Below are 24,256 nucleotides of genomic sequence, written 5' to 3' on the forward strand. Positions count from 1 at the left end.
TGCTGCAGTGTTTCTGTGGAGAACGATCGAAGCCGAACACAATCACCGCCGGTGAGACATAGCCTCTAGCCTTGCATGCTTTCTCTCTTGGGCGATAATGAAAAAGAGGGGGGAAACAATTTCATTGGCCAGCGGAGTGTGTGAGTAACATCTTCCGAGTCTGCGGTATAACAGGCTCCCCTTACACTTGCTTCTGTCCCGAGTTTTGTCACTTACCCGCTGAAGCGCAGCGCTGTGACGCGAGACTCGTCCTACCCGCAATACTGTAAAAAGATTCAAGTATTTGTGTTTCAAGTCCTCATACAAGCTAACACACACCACAGACAGGTCTTGTTCAGTGGATTTATGTGAGATAGCCAGCATTCATAGAAGTATTAGGATATGCTATTTTAAGAATGGGTCATTTTTAACGCTGCATATTAAGCAGGCCAGTAGGGCAAGCCAATAGAATGATTCATTTACAGCGCTGCATATTAAGCCGGACAGCCAATAGGCAATTAAACGGATTGATGTCATAAACTTACGCAACCTGGAATGTCCGTTTTAGGACCCTCAGCAAAGTAATTACGTTTCAGGGCGCTGGACAGCAACTCCCGTCTCTATATGTACGCCTGCTTTCCAGCATCATGGACAGCATACACAATGGCAGTCTTGATCTCTGTTATGCTGGGAGTAGATTCCTCTGATTTTACCAGTTCACTCAATATTTACATTCCAGCAAACATATTCAAAGTATCTGTTAGTGAACGCTGCCAGTAGATTCCCTTGCCTTTATTAGTTCACTCCGTTGGGCTTGAGACCCTTGTCAAGTCCTGCAGGCCACTCATCGCACAACACACCTGCAACGCTGATCTCTGCAGCGATACAACTCACTTCCTTCTTCAATGACACCATAAAGACTATTAACATATTAGACTTTCAATTATACTTATACAACAATAGTCGGATCATGATTGACTGATTCTGATTACTGGCGTAGTATCATAGTGTCAATTTGAGACTCCATAGATGACTGGTAAAATGGTGAAGATACCCGTTTAAGAAGTTTAAGTGAACTACAACATCCTCCTTCAAAGCTATATCAGCATGTAATTCTGATTGTCATATAATCGACTTTAAACAGATAGGCCCAACGGCGAAAGCAGTACAGATGTAGAATCTTAATTTGATTATTCTTTTGGTTTATGAGAATTTTCTAGCACAGCAGGAAATGCAAACTTTTAGTGCATTCAAGGTTAAAATGTCAGACTTTATTTGCCCAAACATATTACGTATCAACCCTTACAAAAAAATATCCTTGAATTACAATCAACATAATAATTCACATTTCCTGTTGCTGCAGGATAATTTTCCCGCTGTAGCAAACTGGCTCAAATTAAGATCCTAGATCTGTATAGGTACTAAAGTCATCCCTGTCTATCTCAGACAAGATGAGTTATACTTAAGCTGAATGGTTTTAACGGTGCCTTATACAGCTGTCTTGGAAGTAACACTGTTTCCTACCTTTTTTAAAAAAAGTTTCAGGATGACAATTTTTTTATTTCTCTACGTGACAGGAAATAATTTCTCTACGTGACAGGAAATAATTTCTCCACGTGACAGGAAATAATTTCTCTACGTGACAGGAAATAATTTCTCCACGTGACAGGAAATAATTTCTCCACGTGACAGGAAATAATTTCTCCACGTGACAGGAAATAATTTCTCCACGTGACAGGAAATAATTTCTCCACGTGACAGGAAATAATATGGCTGCAACTTGGAAAAACAAGTAAACTAGCTAAATCACGTGATTTCTATGAAACAATGACGCACGACTGAGGTGTTGCTGACTGAACTAGAAATACTAAACTAGTCTACTACTGTAGGTTTCAATGCAGACTATTGTTTGTGTTAGCTTTGTCCCCACTAATGAGAACATTGTTCTATCATTGTTTCACCACTTCTGTTAGAGAATGTTACAGGAGGGTCATTCCTAGCCTGGCTACAAGTCTGTTTTTGCCATCGTGCCACTCATTGCCACTCATTGTCATTTGGCATGACAAGGAGTTGACGTGATAGCACAAACAGATCTGGGACCAGGCTAGTTCATAGCCATTTGTGTCAATGAAATGTATATAGTAGTCCCAGGAACCATAATTTCAATTTAGAATTAAGTAGTTAAACAGTTAAGGAAGAGTATGGTTCTCAAATGTGTTAAAAACGAATGGCCTGTCTCACCTGTGCAAACTCTGCACCTGCTTTTGTTTACAAGAGGGTCTAAAACACAAGGTGTAAAGATCATATTTGAAGGTAAATTGTAAGTAAAGGTGCATTCTGTGATCTAGTCCCCTCTGTAAATAACAGTTTGATATGTTTTTACAGGTGCATCCTCTTAGTAAATCTGGCCCCAGGTTCTTTGCTACTTCATCTCTTGAAGAATCATTTTTTTTGTCCACATAATTGTACTGGTTTTGAAAGGTGGATACATATTTAGGAAGTCATTTATAATTCAGACTCAAAGAAAAGGTAGGATATGAAAATTGAACAAAAAGTAAACAAACAAAAGGGAAGAGGATTAGTTGAAAAGGATTCTATGACACATAGCATGGCACGTAGTGAGTAAAATAATACCATTTCACAAAGAAATACTCTGCAGTTGTAATATATTAGATTTGGGGATGTACTGTATGTATCAAACATCTCAGAATAGGAGTGTTGATCTAGGATTTTTTGGTATTTGGTATTTTATTAGGATCCCCAGTAGCTGTTGCAAAAGCAGCAGCTACTCTTCCTGGGGTCCACATGACATGATACAGAACATTAAATGACAAGAATAGCTCAAGGACAGAATTACATACATTTATTTTAAAAGGCACATGTACAGTAGCCTACATGTAAATACATACACACAAACGGTCTAGGTCATAGTAATAATAATATAAATAATAATAATACAGGAGAGGTGTTGTGCTGCAAAAGGTGTTGCTTTATCTGTTTTTTTAAAACCAGGCTTGCTGTTTATTTGAGCAATATGAGATGGAATGGAGTTCCATTCAATAATGGCTCTATGTAATACTGTACGCGTATTCTTGAATTTGTTCTGGACCTGGACACTGTGAAAAGACCCCTGGTGGCGTGTCTGGTGGGGTAAGTGTGTGTGTGTCAGAGCTGTGTGTAAGTTGACTATGCAAAATATTTGGGATTTTGTTTCTTATAAATAGAAGAATTGTTGCAATCAGTCTCTCCTCAACTCTTAGCCAAGAGAGACTGCTATGCATAGTATTTATATCAGCTCTCTGATTACAGTGAAGCGAAAGATATGCCGCTCTGTTCTGGGCCAGCTGCAGCTTAACTTGGTATTTCCTTGCAGCACTGGACCACATGACTGGACAATTATCAAGATTAGACAAAACTACAGCCTGGAGTAATTGCTTTTTGGAGTGTGGTGTCAAAAAAAACAGAGCATCTCTTTATTGCGGACCTCTCCCCATCTTTACAACCATTGAATCTATATGAACAACCATTGAATCTATATGTTTTGACCATAACAGTTTACAATCTAAGGTAACGCTGTCGCGCCTGCTCCCTCTCTTCCCCCCCGCTCCAGGCTCCCCAGCATTACACACTCCTGCCACCGTCATTACGCACACCTGTCTTCCTCCGTCACGTGCATCGGCATATTATTGGGCTCACCTGGACTCAATCACCTGTTCATTACCTCCCCTATAGTTGTCAGTTCCCCATCTCTGTCCCCGCTGCAACAATGATTGTTTGTCATTGTGTATCCGTGTGCTGACCCTGTCTCTGTCTTGCTCTTTGTCTGTTTCTAATTAAATGACCCCGTACCTGCTTCTCGTCTCCGGCGGCGGCCCTTACAGAATGCAGCAGCCATCATACGAAGCATTGGGGAGTGCTGACGTTCCGGTTGGTGGTGACGTCGGGTCCGCTGCCCGACACCGATGAAACCAGGGGTGCTTAAGCCAGCTCATCGGGCTGTCACACCCTAGCTGGCTCGAGACGTTTCTTGCCCTGGTTGGCTCGGAAGGCGCCCATCCCACATCAGGCCTCAGCCGGATCATCAGGTGTTTACGCCCAGCTGGCCTAGTCAGGCTGCAACGTCTCTGCCGGATCATCGAGCTCCCAAGCCTCAGCCGGATTAACAGGCCTTCATGCCTCAGCGGGATGAACAGGCCTTCATGCCTCAGCCGTTTCGCCAGGCTCTCATGCCTGCCGGTTTGTCCAGTGCCCGTCCCTCGGCCGGCCCATCAGGTTCGCCCAGGTGGGACACCGGGTGGCGCCCCTAGAGGGGGAGGGGGAGCACTGACACGCCTGCTCCCGCTTTTCCCCCTGCCAGGCTCCCCAGCATTACGCACACCTGCTTTCCCCCCGTCACGCGTATCAGCGTATTATTGGACTCACCTGGACTCAATCACCTGTTTATTACCTCCCCTATAGTTGTCAGTTCCCCGCTGGTGCACTGATTGTCATTTGTCATTGTGTATCCGTGTGCTGACGCTGTTTCTGTCTTGCTCTTTGTCTGTTCCTAATTAAATGTCAACTCACCGTACCTGCTTCTCGTCTCCGGCGTCGGTCCTTACAAACGCCATGTAATTTAGTCTCCTCAACTTGTTCAACAGCCACACCATTCATTACTAGATTCAGCTGAGGTCTAGAACTGGAATGATTTGCACCAAATAAAATGCTCCTAGTTTTAGAGATGTTCAGGACAAGCGTATTACTGGACACCCATTCCAAAACAGACTGCAACTCTTTGTTAAGGGTTTCATTAGCTGTGGTTAATTTCATTAGCTGCGGTTCACTTCATTAGCTGTGGTTAATGATGCGTATATGGTTTAATCATCAGCATACATGGACACACATGCTTTGTTTAATGCCAGTGGCAGGTCATTGGTAAAAATAGAAAAGAGTAGAGGGCCTAGAGAGCTGCCCTGCGGTACACCACACTTTACATGTTTGACAATAGAGAAGCTTCCATTAAAGAATACCCTTTGAGTTCTATTAGATAGAGAGCTCTGAATCCATGATATGGCAGAGGTTGAAAAGCCATAACACGTACACTACAGTTCAAAAGTTTGGGGTCACTTGGAGATGTTCTTGTTTTTGAAAGAAAAGCACATTTTTTTGATTGATCAGAAACATTTTTAATGTTGTAAATGACTATTGTAGCTGTAAACGGCAGATTTTTTATGGAACGTCTACATAGGTGTACAGAGGCCCATTATCAGAAACCATCACTCCTGTGTTCCAATGGCACATTGTGTTAGCTAATCCAAGTTTATAATTTTAAAAGGCTAATTGATCAAAACCATTTTGCAATTATGTTAGCACAGCTGAAAACAGTTGTTCTGATTAAAGCAATAAAAGTGGCCTTTAGACTAGTTGAGTATCTGGAGCATCAGCATTTGTGGGTTCGATTACAGGCTCAAAATGGCCAGAAACAAAGACCTTTCTTCTGAAACTTGTCAGTCTATTCTTGTTCGAAGAAATTAAGGCTTTCCATGTGAGAAATTGCCAAGAAACTGAAGGTCTGGTACAACGCTGTGTACTACTCCCTTCACAGAACAGCACAAACTGGCCCTAACCAGAATAGAAAGAGGAGTGGGAGGCCTCACAAGTCCTCAACTGTCAGCTTCATTGTATAGTACTCGCAAAACACCAGTCTCAACGTCAACAGTGAAGAGGTGACTCCAGGATGCTGACCTATTAGGCAGAGTTCCTTTGTCCGGTGTCTGTGTTCTTTTGCCCGGTGTCTGTGTTCTTTTGCCCATCTTAATCTTTTCTTTTTATTGGCCAGTCTGAGATATGTATTTTTCTTTGCAACTGTCTAGAAGGCCAGCATCCCGGCATCGCCTCTTCACTGTTGACGTTGAGACTGGTGTTTTGCGGGTACTATTTAATGAAGCTGCCAGTTGAGGACTTGTGAGGTGTCTGTTTCTCAAACTAGACACTCTAATGTACTTGTCCTCTTTCTCAGTTGTGCACCGGGGCCTCCCACTCCTCTTTCTATTCTGGTTAGAGCCTATTAGCGTGCTGAAAGTCTATTGTTAATTTGTTTACAGAGAAATAGCATTGTATTTGGTCAACAAAAAAAATCCAACAGTTTGCTAAGACCTGGCAGCAAGCTTATAGGTCTGCTGTTACTCTTGGGTAGCGGAATTACTTTGGCTTCCCTCCAGGCCTGAGGACAAAGACTTTCCTCTAGGCTCATATTAAAGATATGACAGATATGAGTGGCTATAGAGTCAGCTACCATCCTCAGTAGGAGTGGCTATAGAGTCAGCTACCATCCTCAGTAGGAGTGGCTATAGAGTCAGCTACCATCCTCAGCAGCATTCCATCTAAGTTGTCAATGCCAGGAGGTTTGTCGTTATTGATCGATAACAATCATTGTTCCACTCTCCCACACTAACTTTACAAAATTCAAACTTGAAATGCCTTTCTTTCATTATTCATTTTTTTATGCATGAGTACGACGGCTCACTGTTCGTTGTTGGCATTTCCTGCCTAAGTTTGCCAATGAAGTGATCATCAAAAATAATTGGCAACATCAAATGGTTTTGTGATGAATAAACCATCTGATTTGATGAAAGATGGAGTTGAATTTGTCTTTGTGCCCATAATTTCATTTAAAGTACTTGAACTTGGCTTCATAGTACAGTTTCTTCTTCTTTTTGTTGAGTTTAGTCACATAATTTCTCAATTTGCAATAAGTCAACCAGTCAGATGTGCAGTCAGACTTATTAGCCACTCCTTTTGCCTCATCTATTTCAACCATACAGTTGTTCAATTCCTCATCAATCCATGCAGCCTTAACAGTTCTGATAGTCAGTTTCTTAACAGGTGCATATTTATCAATAATTGGTAGAAGCAATTTCATAAATTCATCAAGTGCAGCGTCTGGATGCTCCTCATTAATCACATCAGACCGACAAATATTTTTAACATCATCCACATAAGTGTCACAGAAAAATATTTTGTATGATCTCTTATATACTATTTTAGGCCCAGATGTTGGAACTTTGGCTTTCCTGGATATATCCACTGAGTACGGATATAGCTTTAGAACAAAGTTCTACAGTATTAGTAAAAATGTGATCGATACATGTAGATGATCTTGTTCCTGTAGTGTTTGTAAACACCCTGGTAGGTTGATTAATAACCTGAACCAGATTACAGGCACTGGTCACAGTGAGAAGCTTCCTCGGACAGCTTGATGAAAACCAGTCAATACTCAAGTCCCCAAGAAGGTAGACCTCTCTGTGTACATCACATACACTTTCAAGCATTTCACACATATTATTTAGATACTGACTGTTAGCACTTGGTGGCCTACAGCAACACCCCAAAAGAAAAGGTTTTAGATGTTCCAAGTGAACCTGCAACCATAACACTTCAATAACACTTGACATAAGATCTTCTCTAAGCATTACAGGGATATGGTTCTGAATATATACAGCAACACCTCCCCCATAAGATCTTCTCTAAACATTACAGGGATATGGCTCTGAATATATACAGCAACACCTCCCCCATAAGATCTTCTCTAAACATTACAGGGATATGGTTCTGAATATATACAGCAACACCTCCCCCATAAGATCTTCTCTAAACATTACAGGGATATGGTTCTGAATATATACAGCAACACCTCCCCCATGAGATCTTCTCTAAACATTACAGGGATATGGTTCTGAATATATACAGCAACACCTCCCCCATGAGATCTTCTCTAAACATTACAGGGATATGGCTCTGAATATATACAGCAACACCTCCCCCATGAGATCTTCTCTAAACATTACAGGGATATGGCTCTGAATATATACAGCAACACCTCCCCCATGAGATCTTCTCTAAACATTACAGGGATATGGCTCTGAATATATACAGCAACACCTCCCCCATGAGATCTTCTCTAAACATTACAGGGATATGGCTCTGAATATATACAGCAACACCTCCCCCATAAGATCTTCTCTAAGCATTACAGGGATATGGTTCTGAATATATACAGCAACACCTCCCCCATAAGATCTTCTCTAAACATTACAGGGATATGGCTCTGAATATATACAGCAACACCTCCCCCATGAGATCTTCTCTAAACATTACAGGGATATGGCTCTGAATATATACAGCAACACCTCCCCCATAAGATCTTCTCTAAGCATTACAGGGATATGGCTCTGAATATATACAGCAACACCTCCCCCATAAGATCTTCTCTAAACATTACAGGGATATGGCTCTGAATATATACAGCAACACCTCCCCCATAAGATCTTCTCTAAACATTACAGGGATATGGCTCTGAATATATACAGCAACACCTCCCCCATAAGATCTTCTCTAAACATTACAGGGATATGGCTCTGAATATATACAGCAACACCTCCCCCATGAGATCTTCTCTAAACATTACAGGGATATGGCTCTGAATATATACAGCAACACCTCCCCCATAAGATCTTCTCTAAGCATTACAGGGATATGGCTCTGAATATATACAGCAACACCTCCCCCATAAGATCTTCTCTAAACATTACAGGGATATGGCTCTGAATATATACAGCAACACCTCCCCCATAAGATCTTCTCTAAACATTACAGGGATATGGCTCTGAATATATACAGCAACACCTCCCCCATGAGATCTTCTCTAAACATTACAGGGATATGGCTCTGAATATATACTAAGTGACACCTCCCCCATAAGATCTTCTCTAAGCATTACAGGGATATGGTTCTGAATATATACAGCAACACCTCCCCCATAAGATCTTCTCTAAACATTACAGGGATATGGCTCTGAATATATACAGCAACACCTCCCCCATAAGATCTTCTCTAAACATTACAGGGATATGGCTCTGAATATATACAGCAACACCTCCCCCATAAGATCTTCTCTAAGCATTACAGGGATATGGCTCTGAATATATACAGCAACACCTCCCCCATGATCATTTCTGTCTCTTCTATAGATGCTATATCCTTGTATTGCTACTGCTGTATCATCAAATGAATTATCTAAGTGAGTCTCAGAAATGGCTAATATATGAATGTTCTCTGATGTTAACAAGTTATTGATTTCAAGAACCTTATTTCTAAGGCTACATATATTAATATGGACTATTTTCAGCCCTTTCCTGGGTAGCTTATCAGAGAGACATAATACTGAAAAGAGCAAACAAAGCAAGATAATAAAATATACATTCAGCAGTCCATTAATCAATGTGTGTGTGTGTGTGTGTGTGTGTGTGTGTGTGTGTGTGTGTGTGTGTGCTTCGGGGTTGAAGCTACGAACCCAAAGGCTTGGCTCTCTCATCCCTTCCAGGCTTCTGGGAGGGAGGGTGGACAATGAGCCTGTCATAGTGGATGTACGCAATGTCTTTCATGGCTGGGATCAGTTCTTTCCTCTTCTGGTGTAGAGCTTCAGGTTAGTCCCCATTGATGAAGATATACGTTCCTCTCAAGTTCTTGGCTCCTTCCAGCTACCCTGTCCTTGAACCTCAGGAACTTAACCACTATTGGCCTGGGCCTGTCACCTGGGCCGGTGGGCAGGCCCAGTCACGGTGGGTGTGGGCATGCTCTACCTCAATCTTCCTGTGGTCCATCTTCAATTTCTCAGAGATCATTTCCCTCACTGTGTCCTCAAACTCCGTCCAGGTCTCGTGGAGATTCTGCAATTCTGTCCACACCATGTTGTTCCGCCTTGATTTTCCCTCGACATAGTCTGATTTATCTGTCATTGTTATCATGGATTCACATACAGAACTGATGTCCTCTCTCAATGACTTACAGATTGCTGTCATCTTGCCGTTCTCCTGTTTAAACTCATCGTTCTGACCCTGGGAGAACTGCAAACTGTTCTTCAGGTCCTGGACCTCTCTGGTCAGGTCGGCCATTCTTTTATTAGTTGACTCAACCCGTATTTGGACAAAACACTTGAAGCTATTTTTTTGTTGTTGTAGCAACTCCTTCTAAAAATATTTTTGGTCGTTTAAAAGATCCTTCAAGTGTGAAAGAGAGACACCACTGTCCTTAATGCTACTCCTGCTGGCTCTGGTCTTTGTCATGGTAGCGAGCAACGCAGGTTACGTTGTTACTCATCGCAGTTGCAGTTTGGGCAAGTCACAGGGAAGATTGAAAACAACAAACCCTGTCCATGTAATCTTATTCGGTGTGATCTAAAAGGCACTAATCTGAGACAACTGATACGGTGCCAGATATTGAATCTATGATAAAGCTGTTGACCAGTGTTGCCACTTTAAAGTATCATTATTTATATGTGTCACATATATTCCCTCTCCAGCCTCTAGGTTATCAGGCTGCTGATTATCCAGCACACCTGTCACCATCGTCTTGCGCACCTGCGCCTCATGACACTCACCTGGACTCCATCACCTCCTTGATTATCTTCCCTATATCTGTCAGTCCCCTTGGTTCTTTCCTCAGGTGTTATTGACTCTGTCTCATGACACTCACCTGGACTCCATCACCTCCTTGATTATCTTCTCTATATCTGTCACTCCCCTTGGTTCTTTCCTCAGGTGTTATTGACTCTGTTTTCATGTTGGTGCGTTGTTTGTGTTTCGTGTTTATGGTTTTGTTCATTTATTAAAACACTCCCTGTACTTGCTTCCCGACTCTCAGCGCACTCGTTACAATATGGCATTAAAATACACATTATTTATGAGGAAACCGGAACCAATGAAATAACTGTGATAGTATTGTTTAATATCATACACAGCAAAAGCTAAACGCTAATTGACTTTATATTTGTTGTTATTGTGATGTAATTCTCGTATTAAATTTAAAGCGGGTTAACTGGGGTTCAATTAATTTCCCATTTTTTCCCCTTTTTGTGATCAAATTGGAAGTTTAAAAAAAGGAAGGAAGTATAGAGAATTATTGACATTGACATTATGAGTGTAAAGACAATATCTTGACAAGTGCACAGGGGGAAATGTTCATGACCAAAACGTTTCCTGAACCAATAAAGGCAAGGCCGCTATCTACTTGCAGCTTTCAAATGAAGGGGGTGGAAGGGAGCCTAGTGGTTAAAGCGTCGGGCCTGAAGGTTGCTAGTTCGAATACCCAAGCTGAAAAGGAGAGAAAAAACATGTCAATGCCCTTGAGCTAGGCACTTACACGGAACCCAAACCGGCTGTGCGCGTGTGCCATTGTGCGCCATCGTGCATAAATGTATTTTGTTCCCCTAAACCAAACGCGATCTCAACACGCAGGTTAAAATATTGCTAGTTAATTTGTCCTATTTAGCTAGCTTGCTGTTGCTAGTTAATTTGTCCTATTAACTAACTTGCTGTTGCTAGTTAATTTGTCGTATTTAGCTAGCTTGCTGTTGCTAGCTAATTTGACCTATTTAGCTAGCTTGCTGTTGCTAGTTAATTTGTCCTGGGATATAAACATTAGGTTGTTATTTTACCTGAAATGCACAAGGTCCTCTACTCCGACAATTAATCCACAGAGAAAACGGTCAACTGAATCGTTTCTAGTCATCTCTCCTCCTTCCAAGCTTTTTCATCTTTCAACTTATGTGGTGATTGGCATCTAAACTTTCATAGTATTACCACGACGACTGACAAAACAGTTAGTCTTTCAATCACCCACGTGGGTATAACCAATGAGGAGATTGCACGTGGGTACCTGCTTCTATAAACCAATGAGGAGATGGGAGAGGCAGGACTTTCAGCGCGATCTGCGTTAGAAATAGGAATAACTTCTATTTTAGCCCTTGGTAACGCAGACGCTCGTTGACGCGTGTGAGCAGTGTGGATGCAATAATTGAATAATAATCGTTGCCTCTCCTTGTTCGGGCGGTGCTCGGCGTTCAACGTCACCGGTCTTCTAGCCATCATTGATCCATTTTTCATTTTCCATTGGTTTTGTCTTGTCTTCCCACACACCTGTTTTCAATCCCATTCATTACCTGTTGTGTATTTAACCCTCTGTTTCCCCTCATGTCTTTGTCAGAGATTGTTTATTGTCAGCGTAGTGTTTTTGTTGTGTAGGTGCGCGACGGGTCTTCGTACCCATATCTGTTTATGTTCTTTTTCCTGTTTAGTGTTATGGAGCATGTTACTATGACATTATTAAAAGACTCCATTTTACACTCCGTTTGACTCTCCTGCGCCTGACATCCCTGCCACCTATAAACATATGCCTGACACTTATAATAGACACATGCTTATAATAGACACATGCTTATAATAGACACATGCTTATAATAGACACATGCTTATAATAGACACTTGTATATGTGTGAAGTACCACTCAACAATGTATGCACTCACTACTGTATGTCGATTTGGATAAGAGCGTCTGGTAAATGACTAAAATGTAAGGAAATAGGATAAATAGAAGCACCCTCCAGAGTCTATTATAATACAGGTCAATACTACCAGTATGTACTGTAGACTGTCCATTGACCTGAACTGTGAACATGCACAGAAAGAGATGAGTTGCTGTCCATTGACCTGAACTGTATGCCTTCTTTCCTGAAGACCCTAAAACTAAAACATTCCATCATGCTGCATATGAGAGGGGTGTAACTATGTTTATTAAATGGAGAAGAGGGGTGTAACTATGTTTATTAAATGGAGGAGAGGGGTGTAACTATGTTTATTAAATAGAGGAGAGGGGTGTAACTATGTTTATTAAATAGAGGAGAGGGGTGTAACTATTTTTATTAAATGGGGAGAGGGGTGTAACTATTTTTATTAAATGGAGGAGAGGGGTGTAACTATGTTTATTAAATAGAGGAGAGGGGTGTAACTATGTTTATTAAATGGGGAGAGGGGTGTAACTATGTTTATTACATGGAGAAGAGGGGTGTAACTATGTTTATTAAATAGAGGAGAGGGGTGTAACTATGTTTATTAAATAGAGGAGAGGGGTGTAACTATGTTTATTAAATAGAGGAGAGGGGTGTAACTATGTTTATTAAATGGGGAGAGGGGTGTAACTATGTTTATTAAATAGAGGAGAGGGGTGTAACTATGTTTATTAAATAGAGGAGAGGGGTGTAACTATTTTTATTAAATGGAGGAGAGGGGTGTAACTATGTTTATTAAATAGAGGAGTTTATTAAAGGGGTGTAACTATGTTTATTAAATGGGGAGAGGGGTGTAACTATGTTTATTAAATGGGGAGAGGGGTGTAACTATGTTTATTAAATGGGGAGAGGGGTGTAACTATGTTTATTAAACTATGTTTATTAAAGAGAGGGGTGTAACTATGTTTATTAAATGGAGAAGAGGGGTGTAACTATGTTTATTAAATGGGGAGAGGGGTGTAACTATGTTTATTAAATGGAGGAGAGGGGTGTAACTATGTTTATGGAATGGGGAGAGGGGTGTAACTATGTTTATTAAATAGAGGAGAGGGGTGTAACTATGTTTATTAAATGGAGAAGAGGGGTGTAACTATTTTATTAAATGGAGGAGAGGGGTGTAACTATGTTTATTAAATGGAGGAGAGGGGTGTAACTATGTTTATGGAATGGGAGAGAGGGGTGTAACTGTTTATTAAATGGAGGAGAGAGGGTGTACTACTGTTTATTAAATGGAGAAGAGGGGTGTAACTATTTTATTAAATGGAGGAGAGGGGTGTAACTATGTTTATTAAATGGAGAAGAGGGGTGTAACTATGTTTATTAAATGGAGGAGAGGGGGTAACTATGTTTATTAAATAACTATGTTTATTAAATGGAGGAGAGGGGTGTAACTATGTTTATTAAATGGAGGAGAGGGGTGTAACTATGTTTATTAAATGAGAGGGGTGTAACTAGTTTATTAAAATGGGGGAGGGGTGTAACTATGTTTATTAAATGGAGAAGAGGGGTGTAACTATTTATTAAATGGAGGAGAGGGGTGTAACTATGTTTATTAAATGGAGAAGAGGGGTGTAACTATTTTATTAAATGGAGGAGAGGGGTGTAACTATGTTTATTAAATGGAGGAGAGGGGTGTAACTATGTTTATTAAATGGAGAGAGGGGTGTAACTATTATATTAAATGGAGGAGAGAGGGGTGTAACTATGTTTATTAAATGGAGAAGAGGGGTGTAACTATTTTATTAAATGGAGGAGAGGGGTGTAACTATGTTTATTAAATGGAGGAGAGGGGTGTAACTATGTTTATTAAATGGAGAAGAGGGGTGTAACTATTTTATTAAATGGAGGAGAGGGGTGTAACTATGTTTATTAAATGGGGAGAGGGGTGTAACTATGTTTATTAAATGGGGAGAGGGGTGTAACTATGTTTATTAAATAGGGGTGTAACTATGGGGAGAGGGGTGTAACTATGTTTATTAAATGGGGAGAGGGGTGTAACTATGTTTATTAAATGGAGGAGAGGGGTGTAACTATGTTTATGGAATGGGGAGAGGGGTGTAACTATGTTTATTAAATGGGGGAGAGGGGTGTAACTATGTTTATGTTTATTAAATGGAGAGAGGGGTGTAACTATGTTTATTAAATGGAGGAGAGGGGTGTAACTATGTTTATTAAATGGAGAAGAGGGGTGTAACTATGTTAAATATTAAATGGATGGAGAAGAGGGGTGTAACTATGTTTATTAAATGGGGAGAGGTGTAACTATTTTATTAAATGGGGAGAGGGGTGTAACTATGTTTATTAAATGGGGAGAGGGGTGTAACTATGTTTATTAAATGGGGAGAGGGGTGTAACTATGTTTATTAAATGGGGAGAGGGGTGTAACTATGTTTATTAAATGGAGGAGAGGGGTGTAACTATTATATTAAATGGGGAGAGGGGTGTAACTATGTTTATTAAATGGAGAAGAGGGGTGTAACTATTTTGTTAAATAGAGGAGAGGGGTGTAACTATGTTTATTAAATGGAGAAGAGGGGTGTAACTATGTTTATTAAATGGAGGAGAGGGGTGTAACTATTTTAAATAGAGGAGAGGGGTGTAACTATGTTTATTAAATGGGGAGAGGGGTGTAACTATGTTTATTAAATGGAGAGGGGTGTAACTATGTTTATTAAATGGAGAGGGGTGTAACTATGTTTATTAAATGGAGGAGAGGGGTGTAACTATGTTTATTAAATGGAGGAGAGGGGTGTAACTATGTTTATTAAATATGGAGGAGGGGTGTAACTATGTTTATTAAATGGAGGAGAGGGGTGTAACTATGTTTATTAAATGGAGGAGAGGGGTGTAACTATGTTTATTAAATGGAGGAGGGGTGTAATATGTTTATTAAATGGGGAGAGGGGTGTAACTATGTTTATTAAATGGTTTATTAAATGGAGGAGAGGGGTGTAACTAAGTTTATTAAATGGAGGAGAGGGGTGTAACTATGTTTATTAAATGGAGAAGAGGGGTGTAACTATGTTTATTAAATGGAGATGTTTAGAGGGGTGTAACTATGTTTATTAAATGGAGGAGAGGGGTGTAACTATGTTTATTAAATGGAGGAGAGGGGTGTAACTATGTTTATTAAATGGAGAAGAGGGGTGTAACTATGTTTATTAAATGGAGGAGAGGGGTGTAACTATGTTTGTTTATAATGGAGAGGGGTGTAACTATGTTTATTAAATGGAGGAGAGGGGTAACTATGTTTATTAAATGTAACTATGTTTATTAAATGAGAGGAGTTTATTAAAGGGGTGTAACTATGTTTATTTAGGGGTGTAAATGTTTATTAAATGGAGAAGAGGGGTGTAACTATGTTTATTAAATGGAGGAGAGGGGTGTAACTATGTTTATTAAATGGAGAAGAGGGGTGTAACTATGTTTATTAAATGGAGGAGAGGGGTGTAACTATGTTTGTTTCTATGTTTATTAAAGAGGAGAGGGGTGTAACTATGTTTATTAAATGGAAAGAGGGGTGTAACTATGTTTATTAAATGGAGGAGAGGGGTGTAACTATGTTTATTAAATGGAGGAGAGGGGTGTAACTATGTTTATTAAATGGAGGAGAGAGGGGTGTAACTATGTTTATTAAATGGAGGAGAGAGGGGTGTAACTATGTTTATTTATTAAATGGGGAGAGGGGTGTAACTATGTTTATTAAATGGAGGAGAGGGGTGTAACTAAGTTTATTAAATGGAGGAGAGGGGTGTAACTATGTTTATTAAATGGAGAAGAGGGGTGTAACTATGTTTATTAAATGGAGAAGAGGGGTGTAACTATGTTTATTAAATGGAGGAGAGGGGTGTAACTATGTTTATTAAATGGAGGAGAGGGGTGTAACTATGTTTATTAAATGGAGAAGAGGGGTGTAACTATGTTTATTAAATGGAGGAGAGGGGTGTAACTAGGGGTGTTTGTTTATAGAGGAGAGGGGTGTAACTATGTTTATTAAATGGAGAAGAGGGGTGTAACTATGTTTATTAAATGGAGGAGAGGGGTGTAACTATGTTTATTAAATGGAGGAGAGGGGTGTAACTATGTTTATTAAATGGAGAAGAGGGGTGTAACTATGTTTATTAAATGGAGGAGAGGGGTGTAACTATGTTTATTAAATGGAGAAGAGGGGTGTAACTATGTTTATTAAATGGAGGAGAGGGGTGTAACTAAATGTTTTATTAAATGGAGGAGAGGGGTGTTTAACTATGTTTATTAAATGGAGGAGAGGGGTGTAACTATGTTTATTAAATGGAGAGAGGGTGTAACTATGTTAAATATTAAATTAAATGGAGAGGGGTGTAACTATGTTTATTAAATGGAGGAGAGGGGTGTAACTATGTTTATTAAATGTAACTATGTTTATTAAAGGAGAGGGGTGTAACTATGTTTATTAAATGGAGGAGAGGGGTGTAACTATGTTTATTAAATGGAGGAGAGGGGTTTATTAAATGTAACTATGTTTATTAAATGGAGAAGAGGGGTGTAACTATGTTTATTAAATAGAGGGGTGGAGAGGGGTGTAACTATGTTTATTAAATAGAGGAGAGGGGTGTAACTATGTTTATTAAATAGAGGAGAGGGGTGTAACTATGTTTATTAAATGGGGAGAGGGGTGTAACTATGTTTATTAAATAGAGGAGAGGGGTGTAACTATGTTTATTAAATGTTTATTAAATGGAGGAGAGGGGTGTAACTATTTTTATTAAATGGAGGAGAGGGGTGTAACTATGTTTATTAAATAGAGGAGAGGGGTGTAACTATGTTTATTAAATGGGGAGAGGGGTGTAACTATGTTTATTAAATGGAGAGGGTGTAACTATGTTTATTAAATGGAGGGGGGTGTAACTATGTTTATTAAATAGAGGAGAGGGGTGTAACTATGTTTATTAAATGGAGAGAGGGGTGTAACTATGTTTATTAAATGGGGAGAGGGGTGTAACTATGTTTATTAAATGGAGGAGAGGGGTGTAACTATGTTTATGGAATATGTTTATGGAATAGGGGGTAACTAGAGGGGTGTAACTATGTTTATTAAATGGAGGAGAGGGGTGTAACTATGTTTATTAAATGGAGAAGAGGGGTGTAACTATGTTTATTAAATATGAGGAGAGGGGTGTAACTATGTTTATTAAATGGAGGAGAGGGGTGTAACTATGTTTATTATGGAATGGGAGAGAGGGGTGTAACTATGTTTATTAAATGGAGGAGAGGGGTGTAACTATGTTTATTAAATGGAGAAGAGGGGTGTAACTATGTTTATTAAATGTTTATTAAAGGAGAGGGGTGTAACTATGTTTATTAAATGGGGAGAGGGGTGTAACTATGTTTATTAAATGGGGAGAGGGGTGTAACTATGTTTATTAAATGGGGAGAGGGGTGTAACTATGTTTATTAAATGGGGAGAGGGGTGTAACTATGTTTATTAAATGGAGGAGAGGGGTGTAACTATGTTTATTAAATGGGGAGAGGGGTGTAACTATGTTTATTAAATGGAGAAGAGGGGTGTAACTATGTTTATTAAATAGAGGAGAGGGGTGTAACTATGTTTATTAAATAGGGGGTTTATTAAATGGAGAGGGTGTAACTATGTTTATTAAATGGAGGAGAGGGGTGTAACTATGTTTATTAAATGGAGGAGAGGGGTGTAACTATGTTTATTAAATGGAGGAGAGGGGTGTAACTATGTTTATTAAATGGAGGAGAGGGGTGTAACTATGTTTATTAAATGGAGGAGAGGGGTGTAACTATGTTTATTAAATGGGGAGAGGGGTGTAACTATGTTTATTAAATAGGGGAGAGAGGGTGTAACTATGTTTATTAAATGGAGGAGGGGTGTAACTATGTTTATTAAATGGAGGAGAGGGGTGTAACTATGTTTATTAAATGGAGGAGAGGGGTGTAACTATGTTTATTAAATGGAGGAGAGGGGTGTAACTATGTTTATTAAATGGAGAGAGGGGTGTAACTATGTTTATTAAATGGAGGAGAGGGGTGTAACTATGTTTATTAAATGTAACTATGTTTATTAAATGGAGGAGAGGGGTGTAACTATGTTTATTAAATGGAGGAGAGGGGTGTAACTATGTTTGTTTCATAGAGGAGAGGGGTGTAACTATGTTTATTAAATGGAGGAGAGGGGTGTAACTATGTTTATTAAATGGAGGAGAGGGGTGTAACTATGTTTATTAAATGGAGTAACTATGTTTATTAAATGAGGGAGGGGTGTAACTATGTTTATTAAATGGAGGAGAGGGGTGTAACTATGTTTATTAAATGGAGGAGAGGGGTGTAACTATGTTTATTAAATGGAGTGTAACTAGTTTATTAAATGGGGGTGTAACTATGTTTATTAAATGGAGGAGAGGGGTGTAACTAGTTTATTAAATGGAGGAGAGGGGTAACTATGTTTATTAAATGGAGAAGAGGGGTGTAACTATGTTTATTAAATGGAGTAACTATGTTTATTAAATGGAGGAGAGGGTGTAACTATGTTTATTAAATGTAACTATGAGGAGAGGGGTGTAACTATGTTTATTAAATGGAGGAGAGGGGTGTAACTATGTTTATTAAATGGAGGAGAGGGGTGTAACTATGTTTATTAAATGGAGGAGAGGGGTGTAACTATGTTTGTTTCATAGAGGAGAGGGGTGTAACTATGTTTATTAAATGGAGGAGAGGGGTGTAACTATGTTTATTAAATGGAGGAGAGGGGTGTAACTATGTTTATTAAATGGAGGAGAGGGGTGTAACTATGTTTATTAAATGGAGGAGAGGGGTGTAACTATGTTTATTAAATGGAGGAGAGGGGTGTAACTATGTTTATTAAATGGAGGAGAGGGGTGTAACTATGTTTATTAAATGGAGGAGAGGGGTGTAACTATGTTTATTAAATGGAGGAGAGGGGTGTAACTATGTTTATTAAATAGAGACAATACTCTATGAAAGTGACTAGGAACTAGCCTTGTAGTTTTTGTACTTGTGTAAGATTTTTGAAACGATCTTCAATGGGCAAAAACGTCTTCAGCCAAATACTTCATAAAAGGCATCTGGCGGGAGTAAATTAAGCCACAGACACACATGTCATTTTATATACACTGAGTGGACAAATCATTAGGAACGCCTGCTCTTTCCATGACCTAGACTGACCAGGTGAAAGCTATGATCCCTTATTGATGTCACTAGTTAAATCCACTTCAATCAGTATAGATGAAGGGGAGGAGACAGGTTAAAATATTATTTTTAATCCTTGAGACATGAATTTTGTATATGTGCCATTCAGATGGTGAATGGGCAAGACAAAGTATTTAGGTGGCTTTGAACAGGGTATGGTAGTAGGTGCCAGGCACACTAGTTTGAGTGTGTCACGAACTGGGTTTTTCGAGCTCAACAGTTTCCCATGTGTATCAAGAATGGTCTACCACACAAAGGACATCCAGCCAACTTGACACAGCTTTGAGAAGCATTGGAGTCAACATGGGCCAGCATCCCTGTGGAACGCTTTCGACACCTTGTAGAATCCAAGCCCCAACAAATTGAGGCTGTTCTGAGGTTTAAAAGGGCTGCAACTCAATATTATGAAGGTGTTCCTAATGTTTTGTACACTCAGTGTATATCTTAAATGACCATGTTTTCACAAATTTCATGATATAATCGTCAAGACCCTTGAAAAGATTAGGGGACATGGCCAGGAAGTAAAATGTAATTAACTGCCTTAATGTTACTGGACCCCAGGAAGAGTAGCTGTTGCCTTGGCAGTAGCTAATGAGGATCCTTAATAAATACAAATACACTTCTTATGATATCATGAAAATGTTCACTATCACACCTCCCTTTGTGTCACATGGTTACTTTTCCAGTACAGTAACCTCGTTTTATACGCAAGATAAAAGTGTAAACAAATGCAGTATGCTCTAAGGACAACAAAAAATCTAGATAGAGATTACAATTAGTTCTTGATGCATGACAAAGACGCAATGCTAAGGTTTGTCCACAAGATGGCGCTAGATATAAGACAACATGCAGAACTCTTGGAACGGTGTGGCCTGCTGTGGCACCGCACACCCGGGTTGACAGCCTCACAGCTGGTGAACAAGATCACTTTGGCCGCGCTGTCGTAAATATTCCAATATCTCCACAACAGACTGAACGCTGACTATGCGTTGTTGAGGCTGAAATTACATAAATAATTAAAGGAGCATTTGTAATTTGTACAGTGACAAGTACACCGAAATTATTTACTGACGTATTTACATGACACCTATACTGACTGATATGTTGCTACTATTGTCTATAATATGACAATTATTATAGAAAACATAAAACCTTATTTGGAGAGAGATTGAGTAGCTTCCTGTATCATTGATTCATTTTCGGAGAAGTCGTCAAACCCAGACGAAGTTAATCCCTGAATGGTTCACGCTGATTCTCCGTGGCAGGGAGCCGAGAGGTTTTCCATGTATGGCTCACGTCATTCTCCCACCCTTTTATTGAGCCACTTTCGTGTGTGCCCTCCTATATGAGGACACACACCGCATCGGACACAGAGCCAGAAAGATCACTCACACACACATACACGCACACCACCTTTCATCAGTTAAAGCAACAGAGGTCAGGAATTGGCACTTTCCTTGAGAGGGCCTGCCAGAACACTTGTTATAAAGTCATCAGACATGATATACCACTTGTTATAAAGTCATGACACCATTGCAATGTAATGATACTGTAATAACGCGTGGAACATAAAATAGAACGTTCACCCACCTTCTATTCACTTAAAGTCACAGTATTTCATCATGAGGTCCGTGTGTGTTCTGTTTGGTCTGTCTGTTGTGTTGTCTCTGCCTTGTCAATGTGTGTTTATTTTCAACCATTATCTGCGCTGTGCACACAAGGATTCGTCTAGGGGTTAATTAACTCATTTTGCATATAACCTTTAGCCATCAGGTGTCCATTGACACTTCAAGCTAATGTAAAAGGCGCCTAAATAGATAGGTATTTACTTATATTTATATATATATATAAATATATATAAATATATATATATATATTAGCAACATAAAACTGCTGTATAAGAAAGGAATTCATAAACCACTGGAATTAGAATGGTACAATGGGGATAGATAGTAGCGGTCCAAATTGGCTGTCTAGCCCTTTCCGACTGACCTCGGTACCGCATATAATCACTGCTACATTTCAAATTGAAGAAAGACTTAAGCCCCATTGTCCCAATAATGAATGCGGTACCGAGGTCCGTCGGAAATTCGTTTGGATTTGAACGCGCGCGGGGACGAACACAGCACACCGTTATTTTGGAGATGCGCACTCACTCTATCGCGCTCTCTCTCTTTGTTTTTGTTCTCTTATACACGCACCATGAACGTACTCTCTCTCGCACTCTCACACACTCTCTCTGTCTCGTTCCTCTCCCTCCTGCCTCTCAATTCTTTCTCTCTTTTTCCCCGGATAATTCTTCATCCAAACCTCAATCACGTATGATTGCGTAGAGAGAGAACCGTGAGCCCATTCACTCATGCCTGTAGGCGAGAGGAGAGCACCCGCATACCATCCATACGGAAGGAAATAATCCATTACTCCAATCGTGTTGTCTGCAAGGAAACCGGCTTTTTGGAAGATTTTTATAGTCTACATACGAACAATAATAACGAAACGCATATGTTTTTCTCTCATTGTAAAGCCAAATCACTATGTTGCTGCTGCATTCTCACAGATCATTATCTTTCCCCGACCGTGCTCGGAGGGTCTGCTGGTAGAAGGGCTGGTACAGATGGCACAGATGCCGGTAGTCCCGGAGAGTGAGTGGGGCAGCCAAATGGACCGCCGCCTACCTTTTGTCCCCTCTCGATTCGGTTTTGACTTCGGCTTAATACATTGACAAGTTATGAGACGTTGCATTCACCCAGCTGTTGATGAAATAGTTTACAGTGAAGTTTAAGGTGTCTCGAATGCATTATGGTGCTGGATATTTTGACACTCACGGACTTTCCGTGCAAATGAGGATTATACCGAGGGGGACAGTCGTGCTTGTCAGACCTGGAATACCTGAGACTCAATTTTGCGCACGCACACAAACTTATTTACCACAGTTGCATTTTTTTTTAAATTGCCTAGATTATGCGTAAATTGGTGGCATTTATACTTTCCCTGCAATGAATTTGTGTATTTTCTAAGGGGTCAGAATGACATTTTGCTAAATCCGCGTGGATCGTTTTTTATTTTTTATTTCACGGTTCTTTTTGCTCCAAACTATCACACAACCACTCGATCTCTGTCCAACGACTCTTGGTTCGGTTCGGCTCGCCCGCGAGGGAGATGGCCGCTATCGCCAGCTCCTTGATCCGTCAGAAACGCCAGGCGAGGGAGTCAAACAGCGACCGAGTCTCCACTACAAAACGCCGTCCTAGCCCCAGCAAAGATCCTCGTTCCATATGCGAGCGCCATTTCTTGGGGGTCTTCAGCAAAGTCCGTTTCTGCAGCGGAAAGAAAAGACCAGCCGCTCGGCGGCGACCAGGTCAGTGCTGTAGTTTTGTGTGAAACGGTTTCCCCGCCCCTCGACCGAGCTGAGCTAATGCATTACTGCAGTCAGATGCCTTATCTTAATAAAGGCTGGAGGTAGATTTACCCGCGGTGCCTGAGAATGCAATGCGAAAAATCCACCTGTTCCATAGCTCACGTGTTGTCTGTCGAGAACCACTGCACAGTTTACCCATATCCTACCGTATCAGCCTCAATGTAAAAGTATGTACATGTTGTGACGTTACCGATATTAATGTTATATTACCGTGATCATAATGATCGATTATTTTAGCACCATTATTGCTATTCTATCCTATAGGCTGTGCATTTCTATTAGAAGGCATGGCAGATATTGGCTATGACCTACATATATTCACATATATTTAAGCTTACTAATTAACATTCATTTTTTTACATCTCCCCTGCCATGTTGAAATGAATGCTTCCTTAAATAATTCAATAATTCATGGAGATTGAGACTGAGTGGAGATAAGTTGCACCGCAGTGCACAAAGGCTGTTTCAAGAGTAAATGTTTAATGGTAAATGTTTAATGGTAAATGTTTAATGCAGAGGGGAGGTTTACTGCAGTGTAGGGAGGTAGCTATAGTGATTAAGACGCTACCAGCCATATTGATGGACACAGACTCCGGGGCTACTATGCTAAGCTATCATTCTTCCCCTTCTCCTGGTGCACAGATAAAGAGGAACTGGCCAATCACTCCCCTCCTTATCCAGCCAAAGGCTGTCATGTGATGAACGGGAGGTGCACTGTCACCACAGACAGACAGATAGACATACCAGAGTCACAGACAGACAGATAGACATACCAGAATCACCGATAGACAGATAGACATACCAGAATCACTGACAGAGATACAGACAGACATGCAGAATGACCAGATCCACAAACAGACAGAACAAAACCACAGACAGACAGACAGACAGACAGACAGACAGACAGACAGACAGACAGACAGACAGACAGACAGACAGACAGACAGACAGGCAGACAGACAGACAGACAGACAGACAGACAGACAGACAGAGAACAAAACCACAGACAGACAGGCAGAATGACCAGATCCACAGACAGACAGAACAAAACCACAGACAGACAGACAGACAGACAGACAGACAGACAGACAGACAGACAGACAGACAGACAGACAGACAGACAGACAGACAGACAGACAGACAGACAGACAGACAGAGAACAAAACCACAGACAGACAGGCAGAATGACCAGATCCACAAACAGACAGAACAAAACCACAGACAGACAGACAGACAGACAGACAGACAGACAGACAGACAGACAG

General features: G+C 40.3%; 1 protein-coding gene across 2 annotated transcripts in view; it reads left to right on the plus strand.

The window, feature by feature from the left end:
- LOC112227213 (fibroblast growth factor 12-like) overlaps positions 1-24,256 on the plus strand; it is a 62,641-nt gene that overhangs the window by 415 nt on the left and 37,970 nt on the right. Inside the window, exon 1 of one of the 2 annotated variants that reach the window (XM_042308139.1) lies at positions 1-51. This exon is cut by the window's left edge and continues 415 nt beyond it. In XM_042308139.1, the coding sequence (XP_042164073.1) occupies positions 1-51 (51 nt within the window). Of the gene's footprint in view, positions 52-21,591; positions 22,932-24,256 lie in introns of those variants that run through there. The other variant, XM_042308140.1, reaches the window with a different exon arrangement.

The sequence above is a fragment of the Oncorhynchus tshawytscha genome, linkage group LG28, assembly GCF_018296145.1.
Source record: "Oncorhynchus tshawytscha isolate Ot180627B linkage group LG28, Otsh_v2.0, whole genome shotgun sequence".
Classification (NCBI taxonomy): domain Eukaryota; kingdom Metazoa; phylum Chordata; class Actinopteri; order Salmoniformes; family Salmonidae; genus Oncorhynchus; species Oncorhynchus tshawytscha.